This window comes from Leopardus geoffroyi, chromosome A2 (assembly GCF_018350155.1).
Source record: "Leopardus geoffroyi isolate Oge1 chromosome A2, O.geoffroyi_Oge1_pat1.0, whole genome shotgun sequence".
NCBI lineage: Eukaryota > Metazoa > Chordata > Mammalia > Carnivora > Felidae > Leopardus > Leopardus geoffroyi.
The window spans coordinates 116,121,786-116,148,049 of NC_059331.1; the positions used below are offsets into that span (position 1 = coordinate 116,121,786).

Here is a 26,264-nt window from a genome sequence, read left to right on the forward strand (position 1 = left end):
AATCCCATTTTGGGATTACTCTTCTATCTGGCTGTTGAAAAGTTTTTAACCTTAAACTGTCTCTATAAAATTCTAATGTATTTGGGAGTCTCTGAAGTTCATTGGCTAAGCCGAGTTATGAGATAAGATTCTGGTGGAGAGTAATTAACAAAAAGTAGTGAGGATGTCAAAGTGGGACTGGGACCTGCCTGAGCAGGCAGACAGCCTTTGGAAAGGAGAAAAGGGGCACCGAAAAGGAAAGAGGGAGGGGCATCTAAACAATATTTCTACATAACATCTTGTCTTTGGGACCCGAAATACAGTGTTCAGGAAAGTACTTTTTTTTTTTTTTTTTTTTATAGATCAGTTATTTAATTAGGTTTTTGTAAGAAATTTAGAACACCAATTTGTGAGGGTAAACTCCATTCGTGAGAGAAAGCACAGAGTGGAGGGAGGTAGCCCTGTAGCTGAGGAACAGCTTTGATTTTTGGTGGAATTTGCGAGTCCACAGCTTTCTGATCAACCTTGCACTGCTGTGTAATCTCATATTTCTCTTTCTCCCTGTTGAAGATCTCATCTTCCTGGTGTCTAGGTTTACGCAGCTTATTCTTAAAGTAAGCATCTTTGAGGTGTTTGGGGATTTTCACACTATTGATATCAATTTTGGTGGAGGTGGCAAAGACAAATTTCTGGTGTGTTCTATGCAGAGGAACTCGATTGAGGAAAGAGGTCTGGTCACAAGTAGCAAGCCACTGCTCAGTTGCTTCAAGAAAACCACCCTCTTGCCTCTGTGGCGCCCAGTGAGGATGATGGAAATGGTCCTAGGGGCGATGATAGCTAGCAGTTTCCTCACATGTTGACTGAAAGGTTTTTTGCTGTGGCTCAACAGCTTTCGAGGCACATCTTCAGTAGGATAATACCTAGGCATTTTGTAAAGTTTAACACTCGGGTACCACCATTCTTGTCACACCAACTGGTTTTGTGACAGTAGCAAGTACCTTCTCCTTTTTCTTTTCAGTCCTGGATTTAGCCGCTGAATACTTCCTCCTGTACATAGCCTTTCTCCAATACATAGCTGATTGGGAATATCTGCCAATTCCTCTGACTAGGACAGGGTTTCGGCTGCAGTGGGGCTTCTTCTTCTTTAGCCTTGAGGTTATCCTTCTTAACCTTGCCACCAGCATCAGCCTTCTTGGCTTCAGGTGTCTTCTCCTTAGTATCGGCTTCTCAGCTTTTTCGTCCGCCAACTTGCAAGATGGGAAAGAGTCAGGAAAGTACTTTTGAAATAAAGTATTGCAGTTCAGCCAATTATTTTTCTGTTTGCCAATTATTCCTCCCAGATAATTTATAGAGGGCGCTAAAGGTGATCTGTAGGGAGCCTCAGAGTTTAAGGACTCCTTGAGTAATGATTGATTTCCTATTCTTTTTCTGGGCTGCTAAATGTTCTGCATTGTAATTCAGCTTTAAAAAAGACTTTGTGCAGGAGCACCTGGCTGGCTCAGTTGGTGGAGCTTAGGACTCTTGTTCTCTGGGTTGTGAGTTTGAGCTCCACACTGGGTGTAGAGATTACTTAAAAACAGAATCTTAAAAAAATTTTTTGTGGAGAATATTTTCAAAGGTGTAAAAAAATCTTGACTATATTGTTTTTATTTGTTTTCTCTTAAACCACCTTTCACTACCTTGGAAGAACACGGTGGTTTAGTGACACCCAAACTGGACACAGACACCCAGGACTATTGATTTAACACCACAGGGTGTTTGTGTTTTGTTTTGTTTTTTTTTTAAGTAGGCTGCATGCTCAGCGGGGAGCCAAATATGGTGCTTAAACTCAGAAACCTGAGATCAAGACCTGAGCTGGGATCAAGAATCAGATACTTAGGGGCGCCTGCGTGGCTCAGTCTGTTAAGCCTCTGACCCATGATCTCACGATTCATGAGCTGGAACTCTGAGTCAGTCTCTGTGCTGACAGTTCTCCCAGCCTGGAGCCTGCTTCGGATTCCATGTCTTCCTCTCTCTCTGCCCTCCCCCCCTCCCCCAAGCTCTCTCTCTCTCAAAAATAAATAAATAAAATAAATAAATATATAAATAATAAATAAATAAAATAAATAAATAAATAAAAATAACATAAAAAAAAACAATCAGATGCTTAAAGGAGCCACCCAGGTGTCCCTACATCACAGTTTTAAATTTTATTTTTATTTACTTTAAAAATTTTTAAATATTTATTTTGAGAGAGAAAGAGCAAGCACACATGCAAGCTGGGGGGAGAGGGGAGAGAGAGAGAGAGAGAAAGAGAGAGAGAGAGAGAGAGAGAGATAGAGAGAGATAGAGAGAGACTCCTAAGCAGACTCCTTACTCTCAGCATAGAGTCTGACCGGGGCCCATCTCACAAACCAAACTGTGAACTCAAGACCTGAGCCAATATCAAGAGTCTGATGCTTAACCCAGTGAGCTACCCAGGCCCCTCCCTATATCATAGGTTTTTAAACGCCAATTTTGAAAACACGACTGGGGGAATCTGGGGAGCTGGGCCTCCAACGACCCAGAACCTTTTCAAAATCAGCGGGAAGCTCTGTACGAAGAAATAAGCCATGTTCTGGGCATCCGTTATATGCAAAGCACTGCACTCCCTTGTCACTTGTTATCTTACAAGGAGACCTGCAAGACCAGGGGTTAGGGAGAGGCAACAGGCACCAGGTTTGTGCTTGCAGTAAACAGCATTCCAAGCCGGAAGGGCTGCGCTTGGAGACGGAAGGTTTCCTGCGCCAGGAGCTGCCGCCAGGTGGAAGCGCACGCCCATGGGCCTTCGCTGCGGTCTTCGGTCCGGCCAATCAGGACTCGGGCGGGAGGGGGCGCGGCCGGTGGGGGCGGAGCCGGCCCGGCTACTCAGAGGCCGGCTTCCTAGCTGCTCCGGCTCCGAGCGCGCGGCTGGGCGTCTCTCGATTCCCCCGGCCATGGAGAGGCTGACGTTGCCTTCCGGCGGCAAGGCGGTCGTGGACGAGTACTTGGAGTACCGAAGGTGAGGCTGCGGTTTGGCGGGGCGAGGAAAACCCGGGCGGGCCGCGTCCCCGTCGCCGGAGGAGCACTGGTGGCGCGGACAGGGGCGGGGCGCCGCCCGCCGGGGCTTCGGGAATCTGTTCCCGGGTTGTTGGGGAGGCTCACTTACATTGATATAAGTTTCGTCTTTTTGTAATTAAATATTGTAATGACATGCAGTTCTATTCTAATAAGTCTCTTCCAAGAGTGTTTAAGAGGTCTCCCTATTTGACCCTTTCCAGGAAGAATTTTTAACTCTTCTATTTATGCCGAGGTCCAAGTGTTTTTATCTAAATGGCCACTGAAGAGTTACACATCGAGTGCTCGGGCGTTATAAGGAATAACAGACATCGTTTGCATGTTAGTTTAGTTAATAGGGTATGTCGTGAACTTCCAAACGTGCTCCCAACCCCGAGGTGCTGTTTTTAGGAGAAAGACACTACTGGTGTAGTTCCGGTGGTTCTGGAGAAACTCCTATCAAGGAAATGGAAACAGAGCCACCGCTTTGGCTTGAGGACAGGACTCACTGCCCTGGGCCCTGAGGAAAGCTGATGCACCTGCGGAGACGTGTTATTTTTTCCGGTCTCTCAAGAAACATTTTTGGTAGTTGGGAGACTGGGTGAGTGGGAATTCCTGGACAGGGTCAGGCTGGAGGATGTGCGGTTGAGAGCGGCGGCGGGGGTGGGTGGTGGGGGTGTGGAAAGGGGGGGCGGATTGGCCCCGGGGCGGGGGTGGGGGGTTGCGGGGAGGAGAATGTGTGTGTGTAAACGGCGTGAGGCACTTTCCCGCTCCGCCTGGAAATCTGAGCGGCTTGGGAAACCTGAGCGAGAGGGGCTGCCCTGCTTAAAGGTGGTCGCTCCAAATCACCCAGGGGCGTTGGGGGAAACGGATTCCTTAGCTGATCTTCACTCCTTCTGGCTGTCTAGGTGGTATAGTTTTTTTTTTTTTTTTTTTTTTTTTTAATTTTTTTTTTTCAACGTTTATTTATTTTTGGGACAGAGAGAGACAGAGCATGAACGGGGGAGGGGCAGAGAGAGAGGGAGACACAGAATCGGAAACAGGCTCCAGGTTCTGAGCCATCAGCCCAGAGCCCGACGCGGGGCTCCAACTCACGGACCGTGAGATCGTGACCTGGCTGAAGTCGGACGCTTAACCGACTGCGCCACCCAGGCGCCCCTAGGTGGTATAGTTTTTGATAACAAGTAGAAATGGTAATTCTGAGTCAGACAAGTAAGAATGAGTAGCTCGATGGGTCAGGCCTTATCTCCAGTTCAGGTGGGTCCAGGTAAGGCCATGAGTCCTGTGCCCAGAACAGCTTGCATCCAACCCTCACCGCGGGCAGAGCCGGCTCCTTTAGCCTCCAAGTCTTCAGGGCTTTTCCCTGTGAGGGAGTTGTGGGCCTTGCTGTTGATTGATAACTTATTAGAGATTTAGATATTTAGATGTGTGGATTGTGTGCCTTCATATATGGTCTTTTGCCTGGTTCAGATATTAAGGCCTGGTGGAAAATTATTTTTGTAAACATGAATAACCTGGAACAGTTCGCTGTAAAAGTTAGAGCCTTGCTACTCAAGGTGTAACAGTCATGGACCAGTGGTATGGGCATCACCTGGGAACTTGTTGGAAATGCACACTCTCAGGCCCATTCCAAACCTATTAATCTGAATATGCATTTGAACTAGATCCCTTGGTTATTATGTAACTACCGTTTGAAATAGTGGCGGCTTGATTTTTTCCATAAGATTTTGAAGTTGTAGTTTTGGAATTCAACAATGATTACCCAATACAGATGTGGGTTTGAGCTTGTGCAGATCCAAGGGTATTTGTGGGTTTAAACTCCCAGCCAGGATTTGGGTTTCCATTACCCATGTTGTCTTCTGCACTGATTTTTTTTTGAGGGGAGTACTGTTTTTAAAGGAGGAAAATATTAGAATTTTTAGGAGATTAGGCTCCAGCGTTTAATGAAAAGAATGAGCATGTTTGCTTCAGGATCAAAGGAAAAATTGTGATGGATTTGTGGTAATTCTCCAGTGATAAACCTGGATCGGTAAAGTCAGATGTTATGAGTTCATTGTCTTCTTTATTTATAATCCTTTTTTACATGGGAAGCAAACGTTTTATTACCATTGTGTCTAATTTTGCTATTAACATAAGCCTAAAGTAAAAAATCAAAGCTGAAGCTGCATTTCCTTTGACTGTACAAGTATAGTTTAGTTTTAGAGTTTGCTATTTATAATCTGGAAAATAAATATTCAAGGCTTAAGAGACTTTTTTGTTCTTGTAGAATTGTTGGTGAGGACGATGGAGGGAAACATTTTACTCCTGAAGAATATGAAGAATACAAAAAAAAAGTATTACCGATGCGCTTACAAAACAGATTATTTGTGAGCTGGAGATCACCAACTGGAATGGATTGTAAACTTGTGGGTCCAGAGACACTGTGTTTTTGTACACATAGGTAAGATTAGAAAATATAAAACTATAGAAGAGTGTACTTCCTTTGATAAATAACATTACTTGTGATAATTGAGAAACATTAAAAATAGGGTTTATATAATAACCCAGACACTGTCAAAAGTTTTTTTTTTTTTTTTGCTATAATTAAAAAATTTCCAGTATATCTTATTAGAACTCATTATGGAGTCCATCACCCTAAGTATCTTTTCTCTTGCGGTTGGTTAAACAAGATTGGTACCCCTGCAGTGTTGCCAGGGGTCTACTTCACCCACTATTGGATGAGGTACCAGAGGACAGGTCATCAGAATGCAAAACTGACTTAAGAGTTGCTTGAGTTGACCCATAGTGAACAGGTTACAACCTACAAATAGAAGCTTTTCTCCTCAAATTTACTAATCTCCCTTTGTATTTTAAGAAACATGTTGTGTTGATACCTTTCTTTAAACAAACAAAAATACAAGCACACAGCTTTTTATTGCAAATGGTCTTTTTCCAAGTAAAGCACAGGGAGGAAAGAAAATACAGGAGGCTCCAGTCATTGATGCGTATTGCCAATACCTGAGGTTTGCATTTAGCTGTGTTTGTTGTGTCCTACTTTAAATTTTACTACTGTCACAGGTCACAGTTGTAAAACTCAAAAGGACAAAGCTGCATCATGAAAAAAAAAGTCACTGAACCTATTATGTGTTTTCAGGTAACAACTTTCAACTTTCTGTTCAAAGAAACTGTGGAAGGAGAACTGTCCTGTTCTGATAGTTTCTGGGGCGCTCTCGTGAGAGACTCTTTGTAGAGTTGCTATTTACAGACTTGCTGTCTGCCAAAGGTTGTTAAGCGGTTGCTAGGATGAGTAATGTTGTGTATAGATCTACTTGAAACGTATTTAGCAACCCCGATGAAAAACGCCATGGAGGAATGGAGGATGAGGGTTATGTTGATATCTTTCAGAATTGAAGAGGAGTTTGGTAAATTTGTGTTGGTTTTATCATTTATCCTTGTATAAATTTACTGCTAGTCTCATATATGTGTAATTACGTAGCATGGAATTAACCTTCAAAATTGACCCAACCCAACTTTCATCATTAAGTTCTTTAGTACCAGTTGAGCACTCAGTGAGATTTCTGTCTAAACTATTATTTTTCCCTATTATAAATATTATAGTTATTATTTTTAAAAGATTTTTGTTTCTATATTTTAAGTTTATTTATTATTTTTGATTGAGGGTGTGTGAGCAAGTGGGGGAGGGGCAGAGAGGGAGAAACCCAGGCAGGTCTCTGCACTATCAGTGCAGAGCCCTGCGTGGGGCTCAAACTCACAAACCATGAGATCATGACCTGAGCCGAAGTCGGATGCTTAACTGACTGAGCCAGTCAGGCATCCCTATTTATTATTATTATTTTTTAAAGTTTAGAGAGAGTATAAAGTTGGGGGGGGGGGGAACAGAGAGAGAGGAAGAGCGAGAATCCCAAGCAGGCTGTGCATTTTCAGTGCAGAGGCTCATGTGGGATTCGATCCCACAAACCATGATATCATGACCAGAGCTGAAATAAAAGTCAGATGCTTAACTGACTGAGCCACCAGGCGCCCCTATAAATACTATAATAATTATTAAGGTAAATGAAGAATATCCAGAAAAGTAGAAAGAAGACTCATCACCCAAAGCCAGCTGCTATCAATACATTTTACTATATTCATGTATTTTTTCTTCACAGTTCATTTAGTTGTTAATTATGTGTGCTCACAAATATTAAGTTTTTAATGACAGATTCAGAGAAATGTTTCCCCATTGTTATGTAGTAATCACAAACAAGATTTTTTTTTTTTTTAATTGAAAAAAATTTTTTGTTTTTAACTTTAGAGAGAGAGGGAGAGTGTGAGCCAGGGAGGGGGGCAGAGGGAGAAAGAGAATTAATCCCAAGTGAGCTCAATCCCACAACCCTGGGATCATGATCTGCGCTGAAATTGAGAGTTGGATGCTCACCTGACTAAGCCAGCCAGGCTCCCCTTAAACAAAGTTTTTAATACCTGCTCAATATTCTAGCTAGTCCAGTGGTGTTCATTGTATGTTCCCCAGAGCCTTGGAGGAAGTCTCAGGGGTGTACCAGGTAGAAGGGGAGGTTAGGGGAAGGACAGACTCTAGTTCTGGCTCTTTCCCTTGCTTTAACCAATTCTGCTTTTATCTACTTTATATATTATGGTTCTGTAAAAGTTTTTATTTGAAAAAGGGGTTTCACTGCTAAAAATTTTAAAAACTGTTGTCTAGTAGTTTACTTATTCATTCCTTTATTAATGTGTTGTGTATGTATTTATGTGTGTGTGTTGCTATTGTAAGTACTATTGCTGATATTATCTATGCACAAAACTCTTTATACACAGAATTATTTTGTTAGGGTATATTTTTAAAAAATTAACTGTCAGGTTAAAGGATTTTTTTTCTATTAAATTTGATGATTTTATTTTTATTTTTATTGAAGTGTAGTTGCTATATTATGTTTCAGGTGTATAACAGTGATTCAACAATTATATTTATTAGGAAATGCTATATTTGAAATTATATACACTATGGAAATGATGGATCTTTTTAAGTTTCTTGAAACAGTAAATGAGATTGGTTCTTTTGTAACACTCCTGACAGTATTGTGAATTATGTATAAGTGAAAAATGGTATCTCATTGCTATTTTAACTTGTACTACTTAGCTTAATATTGAGAATAATAAATTTAATATTTTTTTATTGAGTGTCACCTTAAGAGCAGGAAGTGACTAGCCTATTTAAGAAAATTACAGTGTTTTAATTAACAAAGAGCTTTTGCTTTTAAAAATGTTGACAATTTATTTTGAAATTAAAAGTTAAAAATTAAATTATATTAAAATAAATTACATTATTGAACTCATATCAGTTTTAAGTAGCACACCTGTGAAAATAAATTTAAGTAATGCACTTTGATAAAAATAATTTTTATAAAGAACCTTTTTCACACTCTTAGGTTGTCCATATTAAAGAATCTGTAGTGGTAAGTATTTTAAGGGGATTCTATTTCTTTGTATATTGCTGTGAAAATTGTTCTTAAATAACTAAAAATAAAAATATAAAAGAGTGAAACATTTTTCTGACCAATTTCTGACATAGTTGACAGAGATACTGCAAGGGAGTTGATTTTTACCTTACTAGCAAGAAAAGCAAAATAAAAAAGAATAGTTGTGCATTTAACAGAATAGACCAATTCTAATTTCCAGCAATACTTGTATTTTTTACTTCTTCCCTTTTATTTTTTTAGGTATAAACAACATAAAACTGACTTTGAAACGATTCCACAGCAGCGCCCCATTAGTCTCCCTTGCCGAGTGACTGGCTGCCAGTGCAGGGCTTACCTTTATGTCCCTCTCAATGGTGCGCAGCCCATTCGCTGCAGGTGCAAGCACTTTGCCGATCAGCACAGGGCTGCGCCTGGCTTTATGTGCAATGCCTGTGAGTTAACGTTATTACAAACACACCCAACAGAATGTTTGTACTTCTTTATTGAATATTTAATGTGTCTTTGTGGCAGTTTTATTCAGCTGTGTTGTCAGTATTAAACAACACAGAAAAATTTGATGGACAGCTACTCTAACATGTTATTTTTGTGGAAAAACTTGGAGTTATTTGTATGCTTTGCAATCTTAAGCCTTAACCTCATGTAATTAAAATAAGTTAAATGATAGTGATAGATTTTAAAGAATACCTAGATGTGATGTGATTTAAATTTTTGAGTGGGGATTTTATCAACTAAATTGTATTTACAGGCCTTTAAAAAGGATTTGGTAAGTTGAAAAAAATGTTATGCTTTGCTGGTAGATTATTACATTATTGCCTAAAGCGTAGGCTGATGGGAAAAGCAAAATGTAACATAATAATTTTAACACTTTATTTGTGATAGCACTCTTACCTCAATAGCTGTACCCAAATCCCAGCCCCGATCCTTTAGGCCCTTTTACTTGATCATCCTTTTAAAAACCCCTTGAAATAGGTAGGACATTAGTTCAGTAATTTATTCAGGAGGGAGTTATTCCAGTTTTCATAGCAGTTGGAATTGAAATATGTTATAAAACATTTTTAATGACAGTGGCAGGAATAAATGTTTCACTGGCTATGGAAGTAGTCAAATAAAACTTATTTATTGTTTATTATGTACACACTTTTTGGAAGTGTGAGCATGTAAAATTTTGTTAATGGTGTATTTTGGCTTCCATTTCAGTATGGCTTGGGTTTTTTTTTTTTAATATATAGCAATTTTATTAAGATATAATTCAAATACTATATAACTGATCCATTTCAAGAGTATAGTTTAATGGTTTTTAACATACTCATAGAGTTGTGTGACCATCACCACAGTCGATTTTAGAACATTTTCATCACCCCCAAAAGAAACTCCATATCCATTAGTAGTCATTTCTTATTCCTTCTTCTCCCTCACCCCTAGGCAACCAATAATTACCTACTGTCTGTATGGACTTGCATATTGTAGACATTTCATATAAATGGAATCATAGAATATGTAGCCTTTTGTAACTGGCTTCTTTCACTTAGCATGATGTTTGTGTGAGTCATCCATTTTGTAGCATGTATCAGTACTTCTTTCCTTTTTATTGTTAAACAGTATTCCATTGTGTCCTTTTTATGTCTGTGGGTTGGCTTTCCTATGTGTCTTTTATGGGGCATTATTCCATAGGGAGGTTTCCACATTATCTCTTCACCTGATCCTACCACTGGGCAGACATTTCCTAGCTCTCCGGTGTTAGCCCAATTTCTTTTGGTCCTAGCTGGTTTTTCCAGTATTTTATTTTATTTTATTTTTCTGCTACATGCCTTACCTTGCCTTATTCACGTCAGTACCTTACAGAAGTAAGAGCAGTGGCCGGGAGGGAATTCTAGGGCTGGAGATTAGAGTTACAGAGGCCAGAGGACAGCATAGAGGGATCTGGATTCAGGTGATTGTGGCCAAGCTAAGCATTTTGAGGGCACACAGCTTAGTACCTGTATTTAAAGACATTTAACTCCCTTTACATCTTGATTCAGGTTCCAAGTGTTCAGGATTCCATAGTTGCTTCACTTGTGCTTGTGGTCAGCCTGCATATGCTCATGACACAGTAGTGGAAACTAAGCAAGAAAGACTTGCTCAGGGAAAACCAGTGGGACAGGATGTCCCTTATGCAGCAATGGGAGGTTTGACTGGCTTCAGCTCACTGGCAGAAGGCTACATGCGATTAGATGACAGTGGGTTTGGTAAGTGACAATCTATGGAATGTGAGTTTGTCATACTGTTTTATGTGTGCTGACAGTAGTGAAGCCCTATATTTGCTTTATACTTTACATTCTTTGTTTTTTTCCAGAAAAAGTCTCTCATTTTATTTTTATTTTTTATAAAGGTTTTATTGCCACTATAAAATATATGGTTATTACAGAAAATTTAGAAAACACAAGAATAAAAGATCACGCCTACCCCAATACCCAAATCCCAACCCAACCCTGTTTGTAATAGCTGAATATTTCTTTTATTTGATATGATAGAGTTTACCTAACTGTTACCCTGTTGTATGCATGTTTTTGCCATTATAGCCATCTCATTTTGGAAACAGCCTTATGTCTATGTGTGCGTATGTCTATGCACGTGTGTACATGTTATCACATGATAATGTATGCACACACTGCTTGCATACATGAGAGTTAAGTAATATAGGGAAAAGTTCTGTTGGATGTGTCTTGAACTATTGAAGGTAGCTGGATTCTTCTTTTTTTGATCCTTCTGAGTTGACTAGGATTGGGGAGAATATGGTTCCCGTGTATTTATTTATTTATTTATTTATTTATTTATTTATTTATTTTTAATGTTTATTTATTTTTGAAGGAGAGACAGAGCATGAGCGGGAGAGGGGCAGAGAGAGAGGGAGACACAGAATCCCAAGCCGGCTCCAGGCTCCGAGCTATCAGCATAGAGCCTGATGCGGGGCTCAAACCCATGAACTGTGAGATCATGACCTGAGCCAAAGACCTGACCCAGAGTGGGTTGCCTAACTGATCCATCCAGGTGCCCCTATTTTTTTTTTAATTTCTTAAAGTTTATTTATTTTGAGACAGAGAAACTGCACATGTGAGAGCGCGAGTGGAGTAAGGAAAGGGAAGGGTGGAGAGAAAGAGAGAATCCCGAGCAGGTTCCATGCTCACAGTGTGGAGCCCCATGCAGGGCTTGAACTTACCAACCATGAGATCATGACCTGAGCTGAAATCCAGAGTTGGTGGCTTAACCAACTGAGCCACCTAGGGGCCCAGGTTCCTATCTACTTTAAATACTTTGTGTAGGGACTTTTTTGTATTTTTTTTTTTTTCTTTCATTTTTTCATTACAAAAATTATATAAAGATGAACAAACATTTTCTTGTTATAAAGATTCAAACAATAGAAATGAAGCCAACTGGTGGCTCAGTTGGCTAAGTGCTGGACTCTTAATTTCAGCTCAGGTCATGATTTCATGGTTTGTGAGTTTGAGTTCCCTGTAGGGCTCCATGCTAAAAGCACAGAGCCTGCTTGGGATTCTTTTTGTCCCTCTCTCTCTGCACCTCTCCTTCCACCCCAAATAAATAAATAAACTGAAAAAAAAGAAAAATGAAGTACTACAAGGACCCCTTAAACACTTCTCTTTACCCGAGATTCTTTTCAGAGAGTAATTTGCTGTCAACAATTGATATTTATTTTTCTTTTTAGCATATATTTTTATAGTTTTTATCTTGGAAAAAATTTGAAGGCCTGTCATATCAGGACACACAAATCTATTTAATTCTTTTAAACTGCTGCATAATATTTCACACTATAGATTTATCAGGTTTTCTAAACCATTTCTGTGATTTTTTTTCTTTTTTTTCCCTGAGACTTTTTGCTTTTAATAAATCAACAATGCTGCACTAAAGGCGCACAGTCAGACAAATGTACATATTTACAGTTCTTGGGAGCGTTTCCTTGTAAAATGCAAGTGCATGGGTCTGATCTTGCCTTCTCAGCCCTGCCCACTGGCCAGGCCCCCTTTGATCATGGTGCTTTGTGGGATTTTCTAAACCTTGTTCATGAAATTTAGATGGTTTCCTTTTTGTTTTTTGCCTTTACATACAGTCCTGCCAAAAACATCCTTGAACTTGCTTCCTTGTATACTACATAAATTTGAGCCTAAGGTAGATACAGAGAAGTAGAATAATTGTTGGGTTGAAGTGTGTGAGATTTAATACATGCTGTCAAATTGCCTTCCAACAATGCCTCACTTGTTTATGCTTCCTCTAATGATTTTTTAGCTTCCCTGTTTCTCACATTTATGCTGATCATTGATATCATTAAACCCAATTTTTTTCCAGTCTGACCTGTGAAATGTTATTGTTTCAGTTTGATTTCCCTAGTTATTAGTGGGATAAGAGTCTTCTCGTAGTTATTGGCCATTTTACTTTCTATACTTATCTGTTCATATACTTTGCTCACTTTTATGCTTTTAACTTTTCTCATTTATTTATTGGAAGTCTTCTATATTCTGTCTACTGATCTTTTGTCATTTACTTTGCAGATATTTTCTTTCAATCTGTCATTTGTTGTCTTGGCTTTTTTTTTTTTTTTTAATGTTTACATATTTATTTTTGAAAGAGAGAGAGGACAAGCAGGGGAGAGGCAGAGAGAGAGGGAGACACAGAATCCAAGGCAGGCTCCAAGCTCCAGGCTCCAAGCTGTCAGCACAGAGCCTGATGCAGGGCTTGAACTCATGAACCTGAGCCGAAGTCGGGATCATGACCTGAGCCGAAGTCGGATACTTAACCGACTGAGCCACTCAGGTGCCCCTTGGTTTGTGTTTGTTTAATACAGTTTTTAAATTTTGGAGGCAATTTTATAATTATGTTCACCTTCATTTTACTTTAATACTTAATTTTTTTGTTTTTTCATGTATTTGGAATATATTTTTTGGGAAAGAGTGAGTTATGTATAACTTCAGGTTTTGTCCAAATTGGTGGCAAGTTATCCAAACACAGTTCTTTCCCTAGTTATTTGAAAGTTTATCTTTCTCACATTCTGTCATACTCACTGTTTTGTGGCATTGGACTATTTGTCTATCTAGTGCCAATATTACATACATTTAATTATTATTCCTCATAGAGTGTTTTGATGTTTGGTATGGTAAATTCCTCCTGTTTGTGTGTGTATATGTCTGTGTGTGTGTGTGTGTGTGTGTGTGTGTGTGTGTGTTTCAAGATTCCTTGATATATCTTTGCATTTTCTCTTCTAGGTAATTTTACAACTAGCTTGTTAAATTCCATAAGTAAATCATTTTTCAGTTTTCTTGGGTGCATGATCGTATTAAACTCATGAAATAGTTACAGAAGATCCAGTTATAAGTGACAGAAAAAATAATGATGTTGTTGATGATGATTGCAGCTTTGTACTGCCAGGAGTCTTTCTAGCCTCTTTACATCTATTAACTCATTTAGTCCTCCCTATAACTTTGAGTTAGGTACTATTATTACTTTTATTTTGCAGATAAGGAAACTCAGCACAGAAAAGTGCAATATCTTGTTTTTTGTTATTCGGCTAGTAAGCGGTAGGTTTGGCTCCAACTCAGAAATTGTTCTGGGCTTGTTAGTGTGCCTCATTGTTGCCTCTTTCTGTGCAACAACCATACTGTTTTCAATACTATAACTTTATAATAAATTAATGTTTATGATTTCATTTTGTTACTTAAAAATTTTCTTGTGGCATCTGGGTGGCTCAGTTGGTTGAGCATCTGACTTTGGTTCAGGTCATGATCTCGTGGTTCACAAGTTTGAGCCCCATGTCGGGCTCTGTGCTGACAGCTCAGAACCTGGAGCATGCTTCAAATTCTGTCTCCTTCTCTCTTTGCCCCTCCCCTGCTCGTGCTGTATCTCTCTCTCTCTCTCTCAAAAATAAGTAAAAACATTAAAAAAAAAGAATTTTCCTGACTATTCTTATTCTCTAATTTTTTCAGAACTTTGGCATTATTTTTGAAAATATTCTATTATTACAAAATATTCTATTATTTAGTTGATAACACATTGAATGTATACATTAATGTAGGAAGAATTGATATTTTATTTTTTATTTTTTTATATTGATTGTTATTTTTTTTAAGAGAGAGAGCATAAGCAGGGGAGAAGGGCAGAGTTAGAGAATCTTTTTTTTTTTTTTTTTAATTTTTTTTAATGTTTATTTCTGACAGAGAGAGAGACAGAGCATGAGCAGGGGAGGGGCAGAGAGAGAGGGAGACACAGAATCTGAAGCAGGCTCCAGGCTCTGAGCTGTCAGCACAGAGCCTGACACGGGGCTCGGACTCACAGACCGCGAGATCATGACCTGAGCTGAAGTCAGATGCTGAACTGACTGAGCCACCCAGGCGCCCTGAATTTTTAAAGTTTATTTATTTATTTTGAGAGAGGGAAAGCGAGCAGGGGAGGGTCAGAGAGAGAGGGAGAGAACCCCAAGCAGGCTCTGCACTGTCAGCACAGAGCCTGAGGTGGGGCTTGAACCCACAAACCATGAGATCATGACCTGGCAAAACCAAGAGTCAGGTGCTTAACAAACTGAACCACCCAGGTGCCCTGATTGAGAGAGAGAGAGAGAAAGAGGGACAGAGAGTCAGTCTTAAGCAGGCTCCACCACGCTCAGCATGGAGCTCAACAACCCTGGGATCATGACCTGAGCTGGAATCAAGAGTCAGCCGTTCAACTGACTGAGCCACCCAGGTGCCCCAGGAAGAATTGATATTTTAAAATATTGAGTATCTTCATTTGTCTTTTTCTATGTAGGGTGGAATTCTGAAGTTATCTTCATGAAGGTCCTCTATTTCTTAATTTTCTTAATTCTATTTCTAGGTATTTCTTTTTTTTTAAATAGCTATCATACGTGGGTTTTTTTTTTTTTTTCCTTCCTTTAAATTTTCTAGCGGGTTATTATTTGTTTATAAAAAAGCAAATGTTGGCTGGCTCACTCAGTAGGGCATGCGACTCTTGATCTTGGGGGTTATGGGTTCAAGTCACACATTGGTTGTTGAAGCCTACTTAAAATTAAAAAAAAAAAAAAGATTGCTTCTGTTACCAGTCATTATTACTTAATCTTAAGAGTTTAAAATAAATGTTTGGTTGATGTTGTAAATAATGGTATTTTTGCCTTTTCCAATATTTCTGGATCTTACTCTTGACTAGTTACAATGGCTGGTACTTGCAGAACAGTGCTAGGGAATAGTGGGAAGAGCTGGCATATTTGCCTTCTTGTGACTTCTGGTATTTTATCACTTAAGCATCTTTATAATGTAAGGAAAGAAAATCTCTCCCTTTTTTGCCCCCAGGGGAAGGTGGGGTGAAGAAAGGTGAGAGTGAAGAGAGGAAATAAGTTGTTTTTGTCTTGATATCAGATGTAGGGGAGCCTGGGGCAGAGGGACATCTGCTCTGTTAGCTATGTAGAGTCCTGGACAGAGATGGTATCTTGCTGGAATTTGGTTCCTTTATGACGCAGAAGGAGTCCATCATTTCCAACTCCTAGTGGGTGGTTGGTAGGCAGTTGAGCTGTTAGGCCGTGGACATGCTCTGACATTTATCATAGCAAAGGGACACCGAGCAGAGCTAAAGGTGGGTCCCCTGAGCTCTGGGGGATTCAATAGAGGAAGTTTAGGCATTGAGGAGTCTGACTTTTAGTGAGAACACGCGTTAGGACCTACCAAGCTGTGGGTCTAAATTACCACTTACCAGCCTTGAGCATTTGAGATAAGTAGTGCATTCAGCAGCCAGAGGACAGCACAAGGACCTGAGTGGACCTGAGTCCCTTGTCTTATATTCCTACAAGCCACATGAGACAGGAGCTAGGGAAGGAACAGACAGGAATCTGAAAAAATGAGCAATTGTTTAGGTTTAGGTTATAAGGAAGTACTCAATTTTATTTTATTTTTTTTTTAAGATTGTTTTTTAGGTTTATTTATTTTGAGAGAGAGAGAGAGAGAGTGCATGCAAATGAGCATGAAAGGGGGAGGGGCAGAGAGAGAGGGAGAGAGAGTGAATCCCAAGCAGTCTCTGTACTGTCAATTCAGAGCCCCATGCGGGGTTTGATCTTAACGGACTGTGAGATCATGACCTGAGCCAAAATCAAGAGTCGGACACTTAACCGACTGTGCCCCCAGCTTCCTTACTTTTGATTTAAAAGTCAGTGTAGTTAGCAATGGGTATTCATAATTTGTGGATGAATCTTTATTTAATTGAATTTTTCTTTATTTTTCATACTTCGTTTTGAGATGGTTTCCTAGAGAGGAACAGAGTAAAAACACACTATTCTGCCCTCTTCAATTAGAGGTTCTTTGTCACGAATGTCTTGCTTTTTAAATTTTTAAAAAAATGTTTACATATTTTTGAGAGAGAGAGCATGCACATAAGCAGGGGAGGGGCAGAGAGAGAGGGAGACACAGAATCTGAAGCAGGCTCCAGGCTCTGAGCTGTCAGTACAGAGCCTGATGTGGGGCTCGAACCCATGAATTCCAAGATCATGGCCTGAGCTGAAGTTGGATGCTTAACTGACTAAGCCACCCAGGCCCCATGAATGACTTGCTTTTGATAGTGTTTTTGTGACTATATTAAGGTTTTATTCATGCATAATTTTTTTTCTGTGAAGAAGATCTCTGAGAAATAAAAAAATACTTTTACCTAATTCCCTTTACATGGCAGATAAAAATTTAACTAAAAATTTCTTTTTTATAGAAAGGATTTTTCTAATTATTCTGCTGAGGTTCTAATTTATTTTGCATGGAAATAAATTTTTTGTATTTTAACAGAGAGATTTAATTTTCATTCTTCATGCATTTTGTTATCAGGTGCACCTTCAATGGAATTTTTAGACTCTCCAGTTACAGCCATGGACCACCCATTTCTGAAAGCATTTCAAGCATCATCTAGTTCTTCTCCAGAAACACTAACAGATGGTAATGAAAATAAATTGACAAATATTTTTGGATGTGGTAAATAAGAATGTAGATTGATTTCATTTTTTAGATCTTTTTTTCTTCAGTATTACCACAATTTGGTTATCATTTTACTTTTTAACGATGCACTGAGAAAAAAGCAAGAAACTTCTTTTGGTGGGCAAAATTTCTAAACAGGAGCATTATGAGTATTCTAATAATTCAATAATTTAAAGTTTTAAAACCTTATTTTTGCATGTGATTGTTTTGATGTCTGAGTAAGAGAGCCCTCTAGTGGACTGCCTTGATCCTTCAGGCTCTCCCAATCAGGTTGTAATCCAGTGGTAAGTATAAATTAGCAAGGTTTTGTCATTTATAAATTATGCATATACATATAAATTATACATTATACATATACATGAGTTTTATTAATTTTTAAGCACTTGTATTCTATTTCCTTTATTAAGACAAAACATTGAAGAAGGAATTTTTTTTTTAGTGTTTATTTTTGAGAGAGAGAGAGAGAGACAGACAGACAGACAGGGCACGAGCAGGGGAGGGCAGAAAGAAAGATAAAGATACAGAATCTGAAGTAGTTTCCAGGCTCGAACTGTCAGCACAAAGCCCAATACGGGGTTTGAACTCACAGACCATGAGATCATGACCTGAGCCGAAGTCGGACGCTTTAACCGACTGAGCCACCTAGGTGCCCCTGAAGAAGGAATTTTTATGGTGCATTAGGTATTTAATATTTGCAAGTATTTTTAAATGAGAATTTTTTTTAATAATTTCATATAATCTTTTCATGTATCCTGACTTTCTCCACAAGGGATTTTAGGGCTACTTACATACTTACAAAAACAACACACAACAAAGTAATGATAAAATATAGATAGAAGTAAGAAATGTAAACCAAGAAAAAGGATACAATTATATCAACTTTCCAGGTTGATGTAATTGCTGATGATGTAATTAAGCTTTAGTTTTGACTGAGTGTAGTGGCATCCAAGGCACAGAGAAAGGTGTGATCAGCCAAATACTTTTCATTATTAGAAAGACTCATCATATTATTGTGAGTTCCACAGTGTTAATGAAAGGTATACTGGTGCTGGATTTTATTTTATTTTATTTTATTTTATTTTATTTTATTATTTTATTCTATTCTATTCTGTTCTATTCTGTTCTATTTTAGTTTATTATTATTATTGTTTTTTAACATTTATTTATTTCTCGAGAGAGAGAGGCAGAGCATGAGCGGGGGAGGGGGAGAGAGATACAGAATCTGAAGCAGGTTCTAGGTTCTGAGCTGTTTGTTAGCACAGAGCCCAATGCAGGGCTCGAACTCACTAACTGCGAGACCACAACCTGAGCTGAAGTCGGATGCTCAACTGAATTAGCCACCCAGGCACCCCACCAGTGGTAGATTTTAAAGATGTGTCTATAGTGTGAACCTCAATGATGCAGTGGCCCAAGGTCCTTGATAACTTTTTTCAGCAAATGCAGCATGTGGTTGCTCATTTCTGATAGTCACCTTGATAAAAGTGGTGAAATACTGTTTTACCGGATAAATGGTAACATATCATTAAAATGCAACTCAATGAAGGTGATTCTACAAGTGACTTAGCTCAAATGGTCCAACATGATCCAGAGAAAGACCCATAGTTTTGAGATGAATGGATAGGCAGCACATATTCTAAGCATTTTTTCTTACTTTTCTCAATAGGCTTTTGTTAGATAGTTGACAGAGTGTGGTTATACTCTGTGCTGATTGTCTGTAGTTAGGTGATTTTTGTGTTGCTGGTTGTGGTGAATTTATATGCTTTGAAAACTAGAACATGTATTCACGTTGATATTCTTTTTTGGATATGAAAGGACCCAAGCAGCACATTCACCTGAAATGAAGGTGAACTTTTCATGGAACAAGGCTCTTAGTGCCCTTAGTGTTTTCTTCATGAAATCCTGATTTTCCTTCCTGAAGCAATTTTAAATTCCTTTTACAACATAAACTATTGCTTGTTTAGCTTTAAAAAGTGAATACCAAAGGGGAGCCTGGGTGGCTCACTTGGTTGAGCATCTGACTCTTGATTTTGGCTCAGGTCATGATCCAGGATTGTGGGATCTAGCCCTGCATCGGGCTCTGTGCTGAGCATGGAGCCCACTTAAGATTCTGTCTCTCCCTCTGCCCCTCTCCCCTGCTCTCTTTCTCTCTCAAAAAAAAAAAAAAAAAAGGAATACCATGGAAAATGGTTAAAATTATTTTAGTTTTGAAAAGTTTCAAAGCAGGTAGTATCTTGGTTGCTTATACACACTGCCATAGTCCATTTGGGTGGCTATAACAAAATACCATAGACTGTGTAGCTTATAAACAAAAATTTATTTCTCATGGTTCTGGAGGTAGGGAAATCCAAGATCAGGGCACCAGCATGGTTGTGTTCCGGTGAAGGTCCTCTTCTTGGTTCATAGCTGGTCCCTTCTCATTGTGTCCTCATATAGTGGAAGAGTTGAGGGATCTCTGTAAGAGCACCAGTCCCATTTGTGAGGATTCCACACTCATGACCTAACACCTCCCAAAGACCCCACCTCTTAAGACCATCTCACTAGGCATTATGATTTCAACAGATGAATTAGAGGGGAACACAAACATTCAGACCATAGCATAGACCTTCTGTAATTACTTCTGTGTGTTATTGGTTATGGTGTTACATGAATTTCTAGTTTCACTATAAAATTTAAAATGTCGTTGAAGAAAGCAAAGTGTGCTCTTATGTGAAGTAGCTATATGGTATTATTTAATATGAACCAGTTGGACATTAGCAGAATGTTTGCCAATAAAAATTACTTTGTCTTACAATGCTCTGAACTCTAAAAAATAATTAGGTGGTAGGATTAATTACCATTTAGACCATTCTGGTTTGAAAAATAAGAATTCATCATTGGTAACAGTAAAGTTTTCTTTCTTTTTTTTTTTAATTTCAGGAGAATTTATAATGATGTAAATATATCACATAGAATTTTTTTTCTTTATTAGTAGGTACAAGTGGTCAAGTTTCTTCCTTAAAGAGACCTGAAGAGGATGATATGGCTTTCTTTGAAAGACGATACCAAGAAAGGGTAAGTCTGTGGGGAAATCTGCTTACTTTAAGCATTTACTTGTAACAAAGACACAGTAGAATTACATATTGATTGTGGATCATCATTGAAAATAATTTATAAAGTCTCTACTTATAGCTGTATTAGGACTTGAGGCTTATTTAGAATGATTCAGAGAGAAACAGGATGAATGAATAATATGATATCTAATATGCTAATTTATGAAGGTCATAAATATTGATTAAATATACAAATAAAATCATCAATAATAAACACCAACCATCAGCAGATTTGTAAATTACGTGTATCTTGAATTCTTTTTTTTAATCCTGAAATTTTAATATGTAATATTTCTTCTTCTCAGTGCATTCAAGGTATATCTAGACTCAAATTAAAATTACCCATTAGTCTTTAAGAAACAGAACACAAAACCTAAATGTATGTTAGCGATCCTGAGAGCTCAGCAACTGTAGTATTGATGTTTTCCCAGCTTTCACTAGTGATAATTTTCATCAGTTCTCCACCACACTATAAACTCCTTAGGGATAAACAGTATTTCGTTCCTTTTTATATTTTCTTCAGAATTAACTACAGTGCATTGCACATAATAACTTTTCAATAAATATTTATGGAAAATTGAAAAAGTAAACACTTATTGATTGATCATCACTTTCATACATCTCATAAAGTTACACATTTGATGCGTTTCCTGGCAGTGTTCATATTTGATAGCTTTATTTTTGGTTATTGCCAGATGAAAGTGTGTTGGTTTGATGAGGTATGGGGAATGGTATCCATCCATATGGTACATTACCCAAAGTGCTTTTCTTAGGATTATTTTATAGTTGTTCAGTGGCTATTTATTATCTCTCCAACTGGGTAATAAGTGATAAGAAAGTAAAGACACTCTTGTCACTTTTTGTTGTAGCTTATTGGGTAACTGAAGGGTGGTAAAAGGAGACCATTAAATAAATTCACCTTCCAAGAGGAGAGGAAGGGTGTAGGGGGCAGAGATCAGCTTGGTTTTCCTGATGAAGAATTTTGAAGCAGAGGGGGAGTGTCCTAGATATGATTTAAGGCAGAGAAAGAACTAGAACTTTTTGCAGTGATGCAAATGTTCTATACCTGTGCTGTAGCTATTCATTATATGTAGCTCTATAAATCTAAATTTAAATCAACTGAAACTTAAAATTTTTTTCCTCAGTCACACCAGCCACATTTCAATTGCTCAGTAGGCCACGTATGGCTAGTGGCTACCTTAACTAGAAAGTACTCATCTAAAGGTAAAAGGTGGTGGTAGGATCTCTGGAAGGGAGATTAAATGGCCAGAGTGAAGAAAGAAGAGGCTATTTTTACAGTATCATTAAGGATAGACTTTTTGAATTAAGTCAGTCTCCATTCTTGGAATACACAGGTGCACAGCTGAATTTTAGTTTTTCGTCCTAGGCTCATGAGGAACAGTGTTCTAGAACTCCTTCCTTCCTTCCTCCAGAAGCCTGGGTAGTATTGACTACCTTGAAAACATGCCAGTTGGTGTTTGCTTGTGGGAAGATAATGGGGGGAGTTCTTATCTATGATTGTTTTAGAGGATATACCTGGCCAATCCAGGCTACTTATTATAAATAGACCTAGAATTTATGGATTTATGAGATGTAGTTTATAACTCTCCAGCTTGTGTGATTTGTGGATTTATGAGACACAGCTTATAAACTCACCAGCCTGTGTGATTAATGGAGTATAAAAACTAAGAAATTCAAAGCTAAACAACTTCTTCTGAGCTGACATGTACTATACACATTATTAGTACTTGCATTTTACTCCATGCACTGTTGAGGGAAAAGGGATAACTAGGAAGCTCAATCTGATAGGTCAGGGCCCCTTTAGAAAGCAATGCGATGTCTGTATCTGGTTTTTGCTTGTATCCTTTGCTAATCATTGGTAACATTTAGTGTGGGGAAGGATCTATGATAAATATGAGTTGGCTTTGATAGTTGATGCCTTTGTGGTAACATGGTTTACTAACTACTTTTAGATATTATTGAAGAGTTGCTTCATTGCTTTTATATCTTAGGTCAAGTTATTTTCTTCCATTGTGGATGACCCTTGGTCTCCTATCCCCAAGAAAGGAGAATTTTATTAAGGAAACAGTTATCGAAGGCCAACTAGGTGCAAGGTGCTATTGCTATTAGTGCCAGGAAACTGAAAAAGAAAAAAGGAAGGGGAGATATCTTTGCTCTTCAGACACTAGACTAGGTGGATGTATTTGCTAAGTACTATTTTAAGTGAGGAAACCCTGCTTTAGCTTTGTTTGGTTGTTTAGCATTTTCTCTCTTTTTTGATATTACATAAAGCTAACACTTGGCCCTAAATGAGGAGAAAGGATTTGTTGACTGCTTATTAAGTACCTAGATCTTTATATATACGATCTTATTTACACCTTTAGAACAACCCTGAGAACCACCTATTATTATGACCTTTTTTTTTTTTTTTTTACAAATGAGAAAATTATTGGTTATGTAGCTTGTCTCAAATAGTTAATAAATGGTAAGGATTCAAATATGCTTTTATAATCTTTGCCTTAATATAAGGTATTTTTTGGAGGTCCTTCAGATGACCTGCTGACTGATCCAGTGTATAAGAGTGATATGAATGTATGATTTCTTTTTTTTTTCCTTTAAAGCTTATTTATTTATTTTTGAGACAGAGGGAGGGAGAGGAAGTGGGGGAGGGGCAGAGAGAGAGAGAGAGAGAGAGAGAGGGAGAGAGGGAGGGAGGGAATCCCAGGCAGGCTCTGTACTGTCAGCACAGAGCCCAATGCGTGGCTCGAACCCATGAACCATGAGTTTGTGACCTGAGCCAAAGTCAGATGCTTAACCAACTGAGCCACCCAGGCACCCCTGAATGTATGATTTCTGAATCAGGTCCTAACCAACTCAGAGAGGAGAGAGGGGAAAAAATGGGGATGAGACAAATGTAAGATATAAACATTTTATTATTGGGATGTTATGATTTACAATTTGATAAGATTGGGTACTAGGTCCCTTCTGGTTTCTTGATATTATTCCTATCACCTTAGAAGGTAGGAGGCCCTGCCTCCACCTATCATACCCCATATTTTGTCCCCTTTTCTCTTGCAGAGAGAAGGCAGTGGTGTTGCCTTTGGGAATTATAAGAGGCAAGTGGGCTCTCTGTTCTCTGGGACCTTTTTTCCCATGGAAGGGGTTTAAATGTTTCCAAAAGGTCAGAAAGCCACTAGTAGGGAATGCAAGCTGCTTCTTTGCTTCAGTTATAGTGGAGCCTTCAGGGATGTAACTGTGGAAATGTGAAAACCAGAATTAGAGGAAACTGTCCTTACAGTAGCCCATGTGCCAGAGATAATTCAGCTGCATTAGGTATATTCTGTAGGGGATATGCATAGGCTGGATGTATGGTTAGCTTTTTAAGCTTTTGTAAGACAGTTTTTAAGTGGAAGTTAAAATACACTTAGTAATTTTCTCCAAAGCAATATTCACTATGTTATTTTTATTAAAATGCTTCTGTAAAGTTGAAATCAAACCACAGTTTAAAAATGCAGTTAGGTCCCTTTAACTATTAGATTTTGGCTTTAGAATTTAGCAGCTTAAGAATTGCTAAGTAACTGTGTGAAATGGCTGTGATAAATGAGACATGAATCCAAATAAGGTGTGTACAACCTTTTTTTCTTTAGGATGTTTTACACATTATTGTATCAACAAATATTTTAATTTTACAGATAAAAATGGAAAAGGTTGCTAAGCAGAAAGGAAAAGCACCATTGCCATCAAGTACAAAACCTTCATGAAGACTATCAAATTAAAACCATCATCCAAATAGGTTTTGTTTGTGTTTATTTAAATACAATAATAGTTTATTTTCTCCCAAATTATTTACTTCTTTTACTATGTAAAAATGTCATTTTGGTTGTTTCCTTAATTTTTTTAAAAAATTTTTTAAATATTTATTTTTGAGAGATCAAGAGAGAGAGAGAGAGAGAGACAGAGTGTGAGTGGAGGAGGGGCAGAGAGAGAGGGAGACACAGAACTTGAAGCGGGCTCCAGACTCTGAGCCGTCAGCACAGAGCCTGACGCGGGGCTCGAACCCACGAACCATGAGATCATGACCTGAGCCGAAGTCGGACGCTCAACTGACTGAGCCACCCAGGTGCCCCATTGTTGTTTTCTTAATTTATTTAAACAAGTGAGAATACTTTATATTACTTCTGTCAAAAGTCATGATTTCATATCTTGTATATACTTTTTGTCTCTCCTAACAAATGAGGTTATTTTCATATTAGTCAAAATGAGAAAATACAGTAACTGTTTTTAGTCTGTCATACATTATCTTTTTAAGGCTATTTAGAAAATTAAATATGTTATTGAGGGTTTTGACCACTGCTTAAAATGAGTAAGTTAAAATCTTGATTTTTTATTTTTCAAGCTTTGTAATCTTGATTTATGTTTTTAAATAAAAAGCTATATTTTAAAATTATATAATCATTTTCTAGTGGTGTTTACTGATTTTTTAAGTTGTTTTGTTAACTATGGGTTGTATATAACTGTACTGACACTTCTCGTGTGCTACTTCAAATCCTCTTGGCCCCACCTCTTACTCCATTACTGCTGTGAAACAGTTTGAGGCAGACTCTGACAGCTTCTTATGGACAAAAGTACAAATTTCATTTGATGGCATTTCATCTTGGGAGCATTTCATGACTCTCTCGCTTTTTTCTCCAGGGATCTTCTGACACTGTGACTTGGGATGCATCATAGATGTATGAAATATATGGGGGAATTAATGACCTCAGGACCACCCTTGACTAATGGGTAAATGCTCTCTTCCATCTCCTAGGAAGATAGTTCTGAGATGCCTTTTATAAGCTTCCTCAGAAAATCCTGTGGGATTGAGCACCAGTCACCCATAGCTGTGACCAACTCCATAATATATTGTTATGTTAGCTTTCTCTAACTTCTCCCTTTCTGATCCTTCTCTCTGGTTCCCTCAGATTACTTCTCAAATAAATACCTGTATGTGAGTATTTGTCTTAGGCTTTGCTTTTGGGTGGCTGGTAAACCCAGGCCAAGATGGGTACCAGGAATGGCCTTAAAAAGCAAACCCTCTGGTTTGGATTCTGTGACTGGATCATTCACTGGTCTGATGATAACAAAGACCCAATAGCTAGTGGTAAGTGGTGTAATGATAACTTCTGTCACGTGGATGCGTCACAGTTTCTGAATTGGATTTGGGTAGGGTGTAGGTGGAAGGTGAAGTGTTAGGTTCCACAGTAGCTGTGGCATTACAGTGAAATGAGACTAATGGAAATTATAAAGCTGGAGATGTTGGTTAGCTATTGTTAACTGCTTTAACAAGCTTGAAAAAAGAAAATGGCATAGGTTCATGTTAGCTATTTAAGTCAAGGGATGCTGTGAAAGCCAGAGTGCTGCCTCCATAGCACCCTTTAAGGAAAAATCTCATCTGCAGACGCTGGCAATCTGTGCTGATGATCCAGCCCAAATAGTAAAGGTGGCAAGGCCACAAAGGAAACTGAATGCACAGCCTCAATCGTCTCCTCCAGCAAAGTCAGCATGCTGACAGGAAAAGATTAGAACCTTGGATCATAGAATGGGAATATTTGTGTTGGTGAGCCTGAGAAACTTGAACTCTGATGTTCCCTTGGTTCTCTGAGCCACAGAAGCAGACTCTTCTCCTCCACTTTGCTGATGGAGATCAG

The 26,264-nt window shown here is 38.5% G+C and overlaps 1 protein-coding gene and 1 pseudogene across 2 annotated transcripts; one reads left to right on the forward strand and one right to left on the reverse strand.

The window, feature by feature from the left end:
• Window positions 1-332: 332 nt before the first annotated feature.
• Window positions 333-1,202, reverse strand: LOC123607655 (annotated as a pseudogene).
• A 1,646-nt stretch (window positions 1,203-2,848) lies between these two features.
• On the forward strand, window positions 2,849-25,024 carry FAM221A (family with sequence similarity 221 member A). Of its 2 annotated transcripts, XM_045495090.1 has the most exons (8): window positions 2,910-2,998; window positions 3,445-3,634; window positions 5,300-5,473; window positions 8,748-8,938; window positions 10,526-10,732; window positions 17,342-17,449; window positions 20,457-20,539; window positions 24,270-24,369. In XM_045495090.1, the coding sequence occupies exons 2-8, from the start codon at window positions 3,567-3,569 to the stop codon at window positions 24,336-24,338; spliced, it is 900 nt and encodes a 299-aa protein (XP_045351046.1). In that variant the 5' UTR covers window positions 2,910-2,998; window positions 3,445-3,566; the 3' UTR covers window positions 24,339-24,369. The 2 variants fall into 2 exon arrangements, with proteins under 2 accessions (XP_045351047.1, XP_045351046.1); XM_045495091.1 differs by lacking the exon at window positions 3,445-3,634 and having other exon boundaries at window positions 2,849-2,998; window positions 24,270-25,024.
• Window positions 25,025-26,264: the final 1,240 nt, after the last annotated feature.